This window comes from Lottia gigantea (assembly GCF_000327385.1).
Source record: "Lottia gigantea unplaced genomic scaffold LOTGIsca_34, whole genome shotgun sequence".
NCBI lineage: Eukaryota > Metazoa > Mollusca > Gastropoda > Lottiidae > Lottia > Lottia gigantea.
Window position 1 is genome coordinate 759,609 of NW_008709146.1, and position 13,211 is coordinate 772,819.

General features: G+C 31.9%; 2 protein-coding genes across 2 annotated transcripts; one reads left to right on the top strand and one right to left on the bottom strand.

Annotated features, from left to right (window-relative positions):
* LOTGIDRAFT_150310 (hypothetical protein) lies at window positions 1-9,271 on the bottom strand. Its single transcript, XM_009058436.1, has 6 exons — window positions 8,961-9,271; window positions 3,953-4,098; window positions 2,389-2,505; window positions 1,800-1,922; window positions 1,421-1,551; window positions 1-949 (listed from the first exon to the last, which is right to left on the bottom strand). Exons 2-6 carry the CDS (start codon window positions 4,090-4,092, stop codon window positions 864-866), a joined length of 597 nt encoding a protein of 198 aa, XP_009056684.1. The 5' UTR covers window positions 4,093-4,098; window positions 8,961-9,271; the 3' UTR covers window positions 1-863.
* Window positions 9,272-9,541: 270 nt separating this feature from the next.
* LOTGIDRAFT_190497 (hypothetical protein) lies at window positions 9,542-12,811 on the top strand. Its single transcript, XM_009058437.1, has one exon. It carries the CDS (start codon window positions 9,622-9,624, stop codon window positions 12,016-12,018), a length of 2,397 nt encoding a protein of 798 aa, XP_009056685.1. The 5' UTR covers window positions 9,542-9,621; the 3' UTR covers window positions 12,019-12,811.
* Window positions 12,812-13,211: the final 400 nt, after the last annotated feature.

Consider the following 13,211-nt stretch of genomic DNA (forward strand, 5'->3'; position numbering starts at 1 on the left):
GTCATCAGATTTTTATGAAACATAAAATGCACATTTAAAATGAAAATATATTGAACTATTTTTTTACTTATTGCCCTTAACTTGGTTTTCATTTAGCATTTTAAAAATGCAATATAATAGGGTTAAACTCATGGGGATTAATATTTGAAAAGCACCAAAATTTAAACCTGATCTTCATGTTAGATTCACAAATCAATTTTTCAACATTCTATAGCATTTTCAATACAAAAGGCAATCATGAGTTCCAACAATATTTCTGGACAAAAAGAATATATGGGGTTGATATGCCGCATTTCAAAAACTTTCAGTCAAAAGTGATAACATCTTTATTTTTCATAAATAATTTTGAAGTTCTGTGTAGTATTATTCACTAAGAGAAAAAACATATTTTGATTTTGACCACGTGTGCACAAATACTTTTCCAATAACCAAGTGTAAAACATTTGAAACACTATAAACACAAGATTTCAAAAGATAACTAATTTACATCTTTTTCGTAAAACTTTCCACAAATCTTACTATTGCTTGTAATATTTTGCTGATTCTCCCTAAATTCTATAAGTTTCAATCTGGAATGGTTTGGAATAATCTACTAAAACTTAAAACTACCTTCAACTGTATCTTTAACATAACAAATCTTGCAACAATAAAATGACATCAATTCAAGCTACAAGGACAAATCTTTCTCAGAACATATTTTCATTCAAATAAAAAAAGTATTTCCTTCGTTGTATTTCTCAACAAAATCCTGAAGGTTAACCAAAAATAAACAGTTACCAATTGGATAGGGACCTGAAGCTAATAAAAATGTGGATAATTAAATAGTTTGGATGGTTGACAAGATTGTCTGAGATACAAGTAATCTATTTGTTTTTGGAGAAGTAAGATTGGCTTCCCTTTGGATCAGGTTTCATGGTGTCACTTCCAGGCTTCCAACCAGCAGGACAGACTGAAATAGACATTAAAGATATTCAATTGTTGGCACAATTTTTTTTTATAATAATTTAATATCTTAGTGAGGTTTAATAGCACTAAAGCGTTTGTTCTTTACATGACGCCATTTGCTTGGTTAAGTCGAGCAAATGGCGGCCGCGGGGTCTGATCAGATCATCATGTGCAAGTTCAATGAGCTTGAATATGTCATCTTCACTCATCATTCCAGTTGACCCAGCTGTAAATGGGTACAGATAATTAGGGAAAGATCAATGCCAAGAGGTTTGGACCAGCTGATAGAAATTAATTGTGAATCTAAGTTGTTATCCTTGTAGTTGTTTCTTTCTTTTTCTTTTCTTTTTAACTGACACAATTTAACAAACACTACAACTAATACATGTAGAAACAAAATTTTGTATGTGTGTTATTTAGAGTATGTTAAAACACAAACTTTTTTATTTTATTTCAAAATATAAATATATCTTACCTTCACCATGTTTGTCTGTGAATTGGAAAGCTTGTACTAATCTTAAAGTTTCATCTACAGATCTTCCGACGGGCAAATCATTAATTGTTACTTGTCTTAGATTGCCTTTATCATCAATAATATATAGTGCTCTACAATGTCCCAAAATTTAAATTTTTAATTCAAAATTGATTATTCAAAGTTGCAATTTAATTAAAGCCTACAATATGTTTATTATGTTCATGTGCTCAATTCAATATATTGGAGGTCAAATAAACATGAGGATTAATTTGATAATTCTCAGAGGCATTTAATGAATCCTTTAGTCAAATAATCATATGCTTTTTACCTTTTTTATCAAAGTCTACCTGTTAGGCTTTACCTTAATAAAACGGCTTACCTAAATGCTACACCATCATCTTCTTTCAAACAACCATAATTTCTAGATATATCAAATGTTTTATCGGCTAAAAGTGGTATTTTCATCTGCCCTAGACCACCCTGTTTTCTTGGTGTATTCACCCTGTAACAATCATATTCAGAATAAATTTGGAATCTTGGAATTCTTAAAGGGACAGATGTGCCCTTTTTTTGACCAATAGTACCCTAATCACAGAAACTGGATTTTTTTTAGCTAAGCTAATCAGCAAAAGTGTTCACAGCTCAGCGACGAAGTTTGACCCTTCAAATCCATGTTCAGAATTATCTGCGATTGAATGTTAAAATGATGACTCGTAATATATAGAAAAGATAGAAATAGAATGTAAAATTCTAAGTTTGAAGTATTTTTAAATGAATTATGTGATTTTTGTACATTTCTAGTACTTTGGAAGACTATTTACAGGTATTCAAGACCCAAATCAACCTCCTAAAATGGTGAAGTAATGACATATTAGAAAGATATTTGTCAGTTAACAGTAAAGGATCTTTTCTATCTTTATTTGCAAATTGTTCAAAGAAAATATAAATGAATTTCTTTAGCCACTTACCAAGCTAAATGTGAATAAACACTATCAGTTGAACATGCCAATACTTCACAATTAATATTTCTAAACTCTTCTACTCTGTCACTAAATGCGATAATTTCAGTTGGGCATACAAATGTACTGAAAATAAAAACAGGATCATCTGTTCAGTAATGTTCTCCACCAATACAGTATATTTGTTAAAATATTCATTTGCTCAACAAAGAACTTAATCCCCCGTTATTTACTTAACTATTATTTTTGGAAGTAAAATCTGGTAAATATGGAGCATAAGAGAAATGTACAGGCAGAAGACATTCTAATGAGCAGCTATTATTGATATCATAATATAACGTCACATGAACATGTTATTAACTATAACAGTCAGGACCAGTCATAAAAAAACAACATATATATTTCACTCTAATTGCATTTGATATCATTCAATTGACACATTACTGAGAATGAGCTAGGACAGTACATAATTAGACTATATATAGATATATCCCAGGGCTGTTTGCGTTTTTGTCAATCAGACATTTTTTAACCTATTCCTGATGTCCACCAGTGAGGACATTGATCATTGGACATTAGAGCTGCCCTACTGGTCATGTTCGAAAAATAGAGCCAAATCAACAGCCCTGTTTTATCGTTAAACTTCACAGGCAATAAGAATTGATAGAATATTGTAGATTTTATTTCATGAGACCCATACACCTTTATCAATATTTTGTTTAGTGAAGTCTTTTCATGTGATTCACCTTAAAAGGATGAACAATTATTTTGATTCATTGATCTAAATTAAGTAAAATATTTTAAGAAAAAAAGTTAACACATTTCTGCTAAAATCTTCATCCTTTGCCATTTACAAGCTTGTGTATATTGAAGTTATGATGCTAAACAAATAAAGAGAGTAAATATTGTTCAAACACTGTAAATATCACATAATCATTACTTAGTTTAGGTTAAAAGTCGTAATTAAACATTTTTAGAATTTTTCCACTTTTTGTCACAAAAAGACTTAATCTTTCTGTAAACAATTTTCACTCTATCATTAGAATGTAATGCAAATTTACAGAAAGGCAATTTATTTTTAGTGAGATTTTTTTTTCAAAAGGTATCACTGATGAATATCTACTCTTATTGGTTAAGTTTTATGTTCAATTAAGAGTTAGTATTCCTTAAAGACACAAGAAATTTGAAAAGAATAAGTATATAAATTGAAGTAAAAAAAAAAGTTCTAATCAATTAGGAAATTAAAATAATTAACAATGTTGCTATATCATAAATCATGAACAGTTGAATTTATTTCTGAGTTTTTAACATTATAAAATCAATTAAAAAGTACTGCAATTAAAAAGTTTTGAGCTTCAAAATAAATTTCCCTGTCTAAGCTGTCTAGTTGAAGCTTTCAAAATAATCCATTTCTTGCCCACAGTAGAATTCTATTACTTTAAAGCTTGTAAATATATATAAATTATTATCTCGACCTATGCCAGGTTTGAACCCTGGACCTTTGACCTTAGCGAGCAAGAGACTGGGATATCTCAAATTTTAGGCTTAATTGTGGAATACAATCAATACTTACAAATCTAAGGGATAGAAAAAGAAGACCACATATTTCCCTTTATAATCTGTTAACTTGATTTCTTTAAAGTCTCCATCAACAACAGCCTGGGCAGTGAATTCTGGTGCTGGTTTTGTTAATTTTAAATTTCCCACAGACATATTAAACTGGAAAAAAAAAGGGTTAAATATATAAATAATTCGTATTGAGATAATAACATGAAGTTATGGAGTTTTACATCCTCTTTTCCGCACCCAATTGATCTAACTGTAGTGTGCAAAGAACAGCATCACAAACCTCCTTTTTGTTCTTTTTGATCTTCAACATGTATGTACAGCCTGTACTGTCCCTAACAACAAACAATTTTCTTTGTGGAAATACAGAGTTATTGAATGTAATTGGAGAATATAATGTAACTGTCATTGAACTTAGTAACTAATATTAAATTCTTGCCTTAGTGGTTTTATTTTTTAAAATTCACAAAGCTTATCAAACTCATCATATACTTCCTTGTATAGGTCTATAATAATTCTGACAATAAAAACCAATATTAATATTTCCAGTCTTATTGTCAACGATATATATAATTTTATTCCACATACAATTTGATTGATTGAATTTAATATCAAATTAACAATTATATGACATAAAATAATGCTGTTATGATTTTTTCTCTTTATTGAGTTTCAAACACAATACAATATTTGTTAATTAAGAAATTCAGATAGTGCGAGAAAACAAATAAACAACAAAATGTGCACAAAGTTATATGACAATCTAGTGTTGGCATGTTATATCAATGAATCTAAGTATATTGTATCGAAAGGTCGTGTATCGATACTAGACAATTCCTTTCATTCCATAAAAAGTCAGAATTTTTATAAGTTCGTGGATGGAATCACAAATTGAAACTTTGAAGACAAATGTTATCTTTTATTCCATTAACCAACATCGCGAAGACAAATTGAAGACAAATGTTATCTTTTATTCCATTAACCAACATCGCGATATGTATCGTAATGTGACCCTTGCATCCTGGTATGATTGGCGACACCCAGTCTATGACAATCCCAATTTTTATGGAAAAAAAGTGATGTGTTTACTTATTTCAACTATTGCACTTTCAATATTCTTTTTATCAGACAAAGTTCTTATTTGATCTAATTAACAATCAATTAATATAATTTACAGTAGAACAAAAATCGATATAAAACAAGTAGAAAAATAACTGTATTGCAACAACCTTACCTGTTGAACACTGTTGAAGTAACTAACTAAAACTAAAAATGACAGTTTGATGTTTAATCCTATTATTAGCTACCACACTAACCACAGCTGTCTAATACAGTTTTAAACATCACATGTCCTGAACAAGGTGATACATCCTGCTTTCATACACGTGGTATAAATTGAAGGATTATTTAGGTCCTGATAAGATATCCTTTATATATCATTATAAACATGTATCTTACTGTGATATATACTATCGTATATATATATATATATATATATATATATATATATATATATATATACTACTATCCATAATTAGTCTCACTACATGCAAGATCAAGACAAACATTTGAAAATGGTCAATTTCTACACCAAATCAACTTTCTGTCAATTTTGTATAAATTTGTTTAAAATCACAAATCTTGACCCATAATAACATCTTGGCACTATAAACAACATACATACAATCTTGGACTCTGAAATGACTTTTAAACTTTTATAATTTCCTGCGATTTTTTTCCTCTGATAGAATAAATGTGTTCAGATATAATTAGTCCTGAAACCGAAATGCTGCATAGAATTTGTGATAAATTTAGAATATCTAAATTAAATTTTATACAATTTTGAGAAAGACCTTATATAAGCCACCTTTGACACACACAGATATATGTGAATTATATATATTAATCAACTATTAAAAAACACTGTTTAACATTATAACCACTTGTTGCTGCAGTAGAAATCATTTCTATTAACTAGAATATTTTATATATAATAATACCTCATGTGCATATTAATAATCACAGGTTTAAGTATGCATGTGATTGGCTCACAACTTCATCTCTGTAAAGGTCATGCTGGTATCTATCTTCTGATTTCTGATGTTGACAGATCTAGATTACGGAAAGACATGGTTGCCCACAATTTAAGTTTACAATATATCAAAAGTTAGAAAGTAAAAGTTTACCTTTTCAAAATTTTTAATGTAGTTTCTATACATTCGAACAGAACCGTACGTATCAAATAAAACTTTTAGTTACGCAATATCAAGAGCAATAATACTATATCGTGTACAGAATAAAATGAATTGGTCATAAATATTAATACAAAATATTTGCTGACTCACTTAAAGTTGTTCTGTTGCCCTTATTCACAAAAAGTATCCCCTGCTCATATTTTTTCTTTATTTAGATATATTTCTAGGCCAAAAGAAAAAATGTTGTGTTTTCGGTTATTCATTGAAAGATCAAATTCTGTATTTTATTTTGTACTTTTCTATTATGTGACTAAAACTGCATGGCAAAAAATATCTAATACACAGTATAGTATTTAAGTATTAAACTTCATGACTTGTATTCAAAGTAAGTTGAAATATATTCCTCGTATACACTAATGGAATTGTAAATTAGCTTAATATTTATATACCAGTAAGTATGTGATATTTGTTAGTAGTTTATATTATCTGTGATCTAGTTGGAAATTGCCCATTTAGTCTATATCATGGCTTTGCAAGTTGCAATTAGTGCAGAAGTTGGGCTTATCCCCTATTTGTGACTATGATTTCATAAATACAAATTTAAGCCAGCCCAATCTGAAGGCCCCCATATTCATGCTTCCTTCCAGGGGCATATCCAAAGCTCAATCTTGGCTTGTCTTTTCTTACGAGCCTTACAGATTGCCTAAAATACTGATAGGGCCAAGGCTTCATCTTCATTCAACAGCTACCATTGCAACTTTGATGACATTGGTGTGTCAACATTTAGTATGAGAGGATAGATGACATGAAACATGACAACATATAAACAGGTAATATGTACACATAAATATTTTTACTCTAGAATTAACCATCTACTAAGACCACTAAGCGCAAGTTTTACCTTTCCTCTGATATAAGATTTGGTCTCCCAATACACAAAAATCAAATAAACTGGAACCCTATTCAAAACACATTTAAATCTATCAAAATCTTTACATTTAATTAATCATGTCAAAATCTTTACATTTAATTAATCTTGTCAAAATCTTTACACATAAAAGTCCCTTGTCAAACCACCCTAAACACACAGTCTAATTCAATTCAAGATCATGACATAAATTTATAGAATATAAGATAAGTATTACCTTTCCAAAGCTTTGAATAAAATCTCTATACATTTTCATTTCAATAAAAGGTACATGACTTCATAGTATATTCAGTGTGTATAATAGAACTTGAACCAGCATTACACATTATACATAATATAATGACTATGGCTCAAATATTGAACTGGATAAAAATGATAATGGAAGATCTTCATTAGTTTCCTCAGGCATTAAAGTATAAATCAATATTTATGTCTTTCAGTCAAGGTGAAAATTCTAATAGATAAATCAATTGTTTAACCTTTAACGAAAGGTTTGATTATTTTATATTTCATACATGCACAGGCCAGATTGGTTCAAAATTTTATGTTCATGGTGTCTAAGAAAGGCTATCACAGTGGAGTTGCATCTATCCGGTTGCTGATAATCCAGAAACTGATATCCGCACGATTTTTACTGGGAACGGAATTTTTACTATGTAAAATTACCTGTTAATCCAGTGATTTTGATGCATAACTGAAGTGGCTATATTAAAAATAAAAGAAAGTTTGGTCTAATTTTAATTAGACTGCTATGCTGAAGTAACAAAAATAAAAGCTTATACAAAAATGAACAAAGGTTTGAAAATTGGGGAATATAACAGTTGTCTGTCTTGTTGATAAGGTTAATTCATTTATATATTCCGGAATAGGTGATGCTAGTCCCTTTCAACAGTTGCACAGTAGATATTGCATTTTAGTAGATGTTGTGTCTTCTATCAAAGCTAGTCTCTTCCGCCAATTGACCTTGAGTATCAACCCAATCCCTTTCTGTTCTGAGCAGTATATATTTTTACCAGCAGCTTTTTTTAATCATTCCATTGCCATAATCAATTTCAATCATACATATTGTCATCAACCTTATTGATTCACCAGTTGCCATTATCATTGATTGTCATTAATCAAACCCTCTATTGCTTGTTGTTTTAGGTGTTTTGTGTGTATATTTACTAATTTCTCTTGCCATTAAATAATGTATGAATAGATAGCCACCTCCAAAGTGTCTTGTGCTTTTCTCTTTAAACAAAGTGGAACCTGTTTTGTTCAATTCCCATTAGTGATAAAATCCATTAATAGAAATCAAATACATGCCTTTTTCGATAATTGCTTTTGACATTTATCTGTATTACATTTTCTATGACACCATTTTCACATATATCACATTCACAAGTAATGGCAGGCTGTCTTGATCTAATATTAACAAAACTATTGCAATTTGAAAATAAATCAGATCTATACAAGTCAAATTTGAATGGAGCAACCCTAATCCTACATGTTATATGCTTACTAATAGATATCTTAATCTTTGATTAGAATATATAATCAATTTATTCCAATATCCTACTGATTCATTACTATTCAAATTGTTCATCCATCACCAGAAGAAATTGGCACAATAATTGATAAACAAAGATTAACAGGTTAGTTAGTTAGAGGAGGAACCCACTAGGATTAAAACGAGGTGGAAACCACTGGGTGGAACCTGTAAAGGGGGGTGGGAATCACTACATGCCTGGCGCAAGCGAAACATGGCCTTTGCCTATGGCTATAAAATAACAAGAGGGATTGGTACCAATCAATCAACCGGTAAAAACGCAAAAATGGTCGAACAAGGATAAAAAGTACATTTTTGTCCATTCATCAATTTAAACTTTATTTAAAAAATAAATACTCACCAAAAGTTAATTATAATTTACAGGCAAATGAATATTATCCGATATTGTTTAAAAACACCAAATTCGTGCACTTTTTTTTAGCAACAAAAGCCGACAGGAACACACGTGACTGCTTTAGAAGATAAGACGAGGCGAGTTCGTTTCGTTCTTAGAACCCGGACTGAATTAATTACCTATCAGTGGATACACTGCATTTAAGATATAATCAATAGTGTCCGAATCAAATTTTGGTTATTTAGCCCCGGAAAAACTTAAAACATTTAGTTAAATTGTAAATCAATAGTAAAGCATGTGCATGATCACTTCCTTGATAATTCCGAAGGTATCCCTAAACATGTCGTGTTCGAATACAGTAAATAACGATTCAAAGGAAAAGACGTAGAAATTTTCTGATCATGTAATTCATCATATCATTTTAAAATAAACAAAACTCAATAACCCAGAATACACTACGAAAATCCAATCTTTGAATTGTACCAAGAAACAATAATAGGACGAGGTTTAACAGGGATTGTACGCGTTAACACAAATTCCTATACTGTTACGAATGCGCATATTCACCGGAAGTTAAAAGGAAGTAATGCTTGTTGTGAAAACGTTTCCTAGAAAATTATAATACCGATTTGGTTCAATCATATAAATATTCATTTAAAAAACAAAGATGCCTCGAATAATGATCAAGGGTGGTGTCTGGCGGAACACCGAAGATGAAATTTTGAAAGCTGCTGTAATGAAATATGGCAAAAATCAGTGGGCACGTATTGCTTCACTACTTCACAGAAAATCATCAAAGCAGTGCAAAGCACGATGGTATGAATGGCTCGATCCAAGTATTAAAAAGACAGAATGGAGCAGAGAAGAAGAAGAAAAACTGCTTCATCTCGCCAAATTGATGCCAACACAATGGAGAACCATTGCTCCAATTATTGGACGTACAGCTGCCCAGTGTTTGGAACATTATGAGTATTTACTTGATAAAGCCCAGAACCGTGATCAAGACAATGAAGACGATCCTAGAAAACTTAAGCCAGGGGAAATTGACCCCAATCCTGAAACAAAACCAGCACGGCCAGACCCAGTTGATATGGATGAAGATGAATTGGAAATGTTATCGGAGGCTCGAGCCAGATTGGCAAACACTCAGGGTAAAAAAGCTAAAAGAAAGGCCAGAGAGAAGCAATTAGAGGAGGCAAGAAGATTAGCAGCTCTTCAAAAGAGAAGAGAATTAAGAGCTGCTGGTATTGAAAGTCGACAAAAGAAAAGAAAGAAAAGAGGGGTTGATTATAATACAGAGATTCCATTTGAAAAGAAGCCAGCACCAGGTTTTCATGATACTTCAAATGAGACATATGACCCATTAGACCCTAATTATAAAAAATTACGACAACAGAATTTAGATGGTGAATTGAGAAGTGTCAAAGAAGATAGGGAGAGACAAAAAGACAAAAAGAAACAGAAAAAACGGAAAGAGAATGATTTACCTGGAGCTATTGCCAGTCAAACAAATTTTCAAGAACCTGTTAAGAAACGAAGTAAATTGGTGTTACCTACCCCACAAATATCTGATATGGAATTAGAAGAAGTGGTGAAAGTTGGACAAGCTAGTGAATATGCTAGACAGCAGGCTTTGGAGGCTGGACCAGAAGATGCTGCATCTAGAGGTTTACTTCAAGATTACAGCAGTACAACACCTGGATCTGTCAGTCTAAGAACAGCAAGAACACCATCAACACAAGATAATATTTTGCAAGAAGCACAGAATATTATGGCACTCACTAATGTTGATACACCACTAAAAGGAGGGCTAAACACTCCTCTCCATGAAAGTGACTTTAGTGGGGTTACACCTAGACATCAAATAGCCCAGACACCAAATACTATATTATCAACACCATCGAGAACTCCAGGAGGTTCTGAAATATCTGCTGATGGCATTACCCCAATTAGAACTCCAGTACGAGACAAACTCAATATCAATCAAGGAGAGGACATGAATCCAGCTCTAGTTGACAAATTCCAGCAATATGAAATGAAAAGTCAGTTACGCCAAGGTTTGGCAGGATTACCTACTCCAAAGAATGACTATGAAATAGTTGTACCTGAAGATGAGCATGATGGCCATGTTGAAATGATGGACACAAATGGAATGGTGGAAGATCAGGCTGACCTAGATGATAAGAGCCAGTATGAATTAGAACAACAAAGGCTCAAAGAATTGAAATTAAGATCTCAATCTGTACAGAGAGATCTTCCCAGACCAACTGATGTCAACAGCAATGTTTTGAGAGTTGTTGGACCCAATGACGCAGCCTTACTTGACCTGCAAAAAGCTGAAGAGCTGATTAAGAAAGAAATGTTGACAATGCTCCATTTTGATGCTGTCTATAGTCCCACACCATCACAGCTTGGCGTTAATCCCAACAGCAAGAAACAAACTCAAGGTAAAGCTAATCAAAGTTTAGCTCACCACAAGGCTTACTTAGAAAACAAGCCCTACCAAAAGTTCACTGAGAAGGAACTGCAAGAGGCTGACAACATGTTACAAGAAGAAATGAAATTTGTCAAGGATGGTATGGGACATGGAGATTTATCCATTGATGTTTTTTCCCAAGTGTGGGATGAGTGTTATTCACAAGTTCTTTACCTTCCCTCTCAAAATAGATACACAAGAGCTAACTTAGCCAGCAAGAAAGACCGTATTGAATCTCTGGATAAACGTCTTGAAACTAACAGAAATCACATGACCAGGGATGCCAAAAATGCTGCTAAATTAGAAAAGAAGTTGAAAATATTATTAGGTGGTTACCAATCTCGGGCTCAAGGTTTGATTAAACAAGTGACAGATACTTATGAACAATTAGAGCAAACTTTTGTTGAGTTAAAAACATTCGAAAATCTACGTCAGCATGAAGTTGGTGCTATACCTAAACGACTGGAATCCCTCACTGAAGATGTCCAGAGACAAATGGAACGGGAAAACGAACTTCAAAAACGATACAGTGAACTACAATACAAATATGACAATTTTAAAATATTAGTCAAATCAAGTTCTAAATGAGAATTGAAAGTTTTGTCATGAAATTGTGTTTACAAAAAATTTGTCTTAATAAAATGCAAATGAATGAAGAATTACATACTTCTATTGAGAAGGACATTTCAAGTTTATCTCTTAAAGGGATACAAAGAGGTTTATAGTCTTTTGGATACAAATATTGTTTTCCATTTGGACCATTCCAAATTTTGGTTCGACAACTGTGGGTACTGATTTCAGAAAGATTCGATATATATTCGCCATTCTCTGTATTCTGTTAAAATGGCAATAATCAAGCTCCATTGAAGTCAGTCTTGGAATTGGAATAGATTGGAACCCAAGATTGTCCCTGATGCCTATACAAATATGTGATCTCTACTCCTAAATGTCGCTGTAGGATTATGGAAATAAATACTAGAAATCATCTTCTGCATCCCTGTTAATGATGGCTACCACCCCTCTTCTCTATTGCATGTTTATGAGTGTGACTTTGGTGCTAAATGCATATGGAAGATCCTATCCCATGCATTGGGAGGTTTAGTTTTCTTGATGTACTCTTGAGATACCGGTACATGTATTTTGATATTTGTACTATTCATAATTAATAATTTCATGAACATTCATGTAAGTATTGTTAATTTTAATTTTAAAAAGAAATTAAACAACAATTTTGTAACTGAAAATGTCATTTGTATTACAAGTTTAAGTTTTGGGTTTTGATTTAATACATCTTATGATAGGGTAACTTCATCATAAACTGATTATTATTTTGGAAGCATGCTACACAATATAGACAAGAAAGAAATAAATACAATGCATTATGAATTTATTAGTTATAAGTTAGGATCAACATGTTTCATAAAAAAAAAAAATGATTGCCTCAAATTTGAAGTAATACACTACTGACGTATAACTGGAAAAAGTGTTGATTGACAGTTACATAGGAATTTTCCCTTAGCCAATGCCGTATACAACGATACGTCAATTGTTACTATAAATAGACCATATTTATAATCCATTATCAGGGCATCCATGCAGATCAATGTAAATTTGAACCGCGTGATGGGGCCCAGACCGTGACCTCCATTATAAACCAAAGAAAAATTATACCGATTCCCAAGGTCGTTCGACTTAGTAATTATTCTGGCCGCAGACTGTCCAATTAAATACGGCGGTGTCAGTGGGGTTGGTGAACAAAGTTTGCAATCAGGGAACAGAGT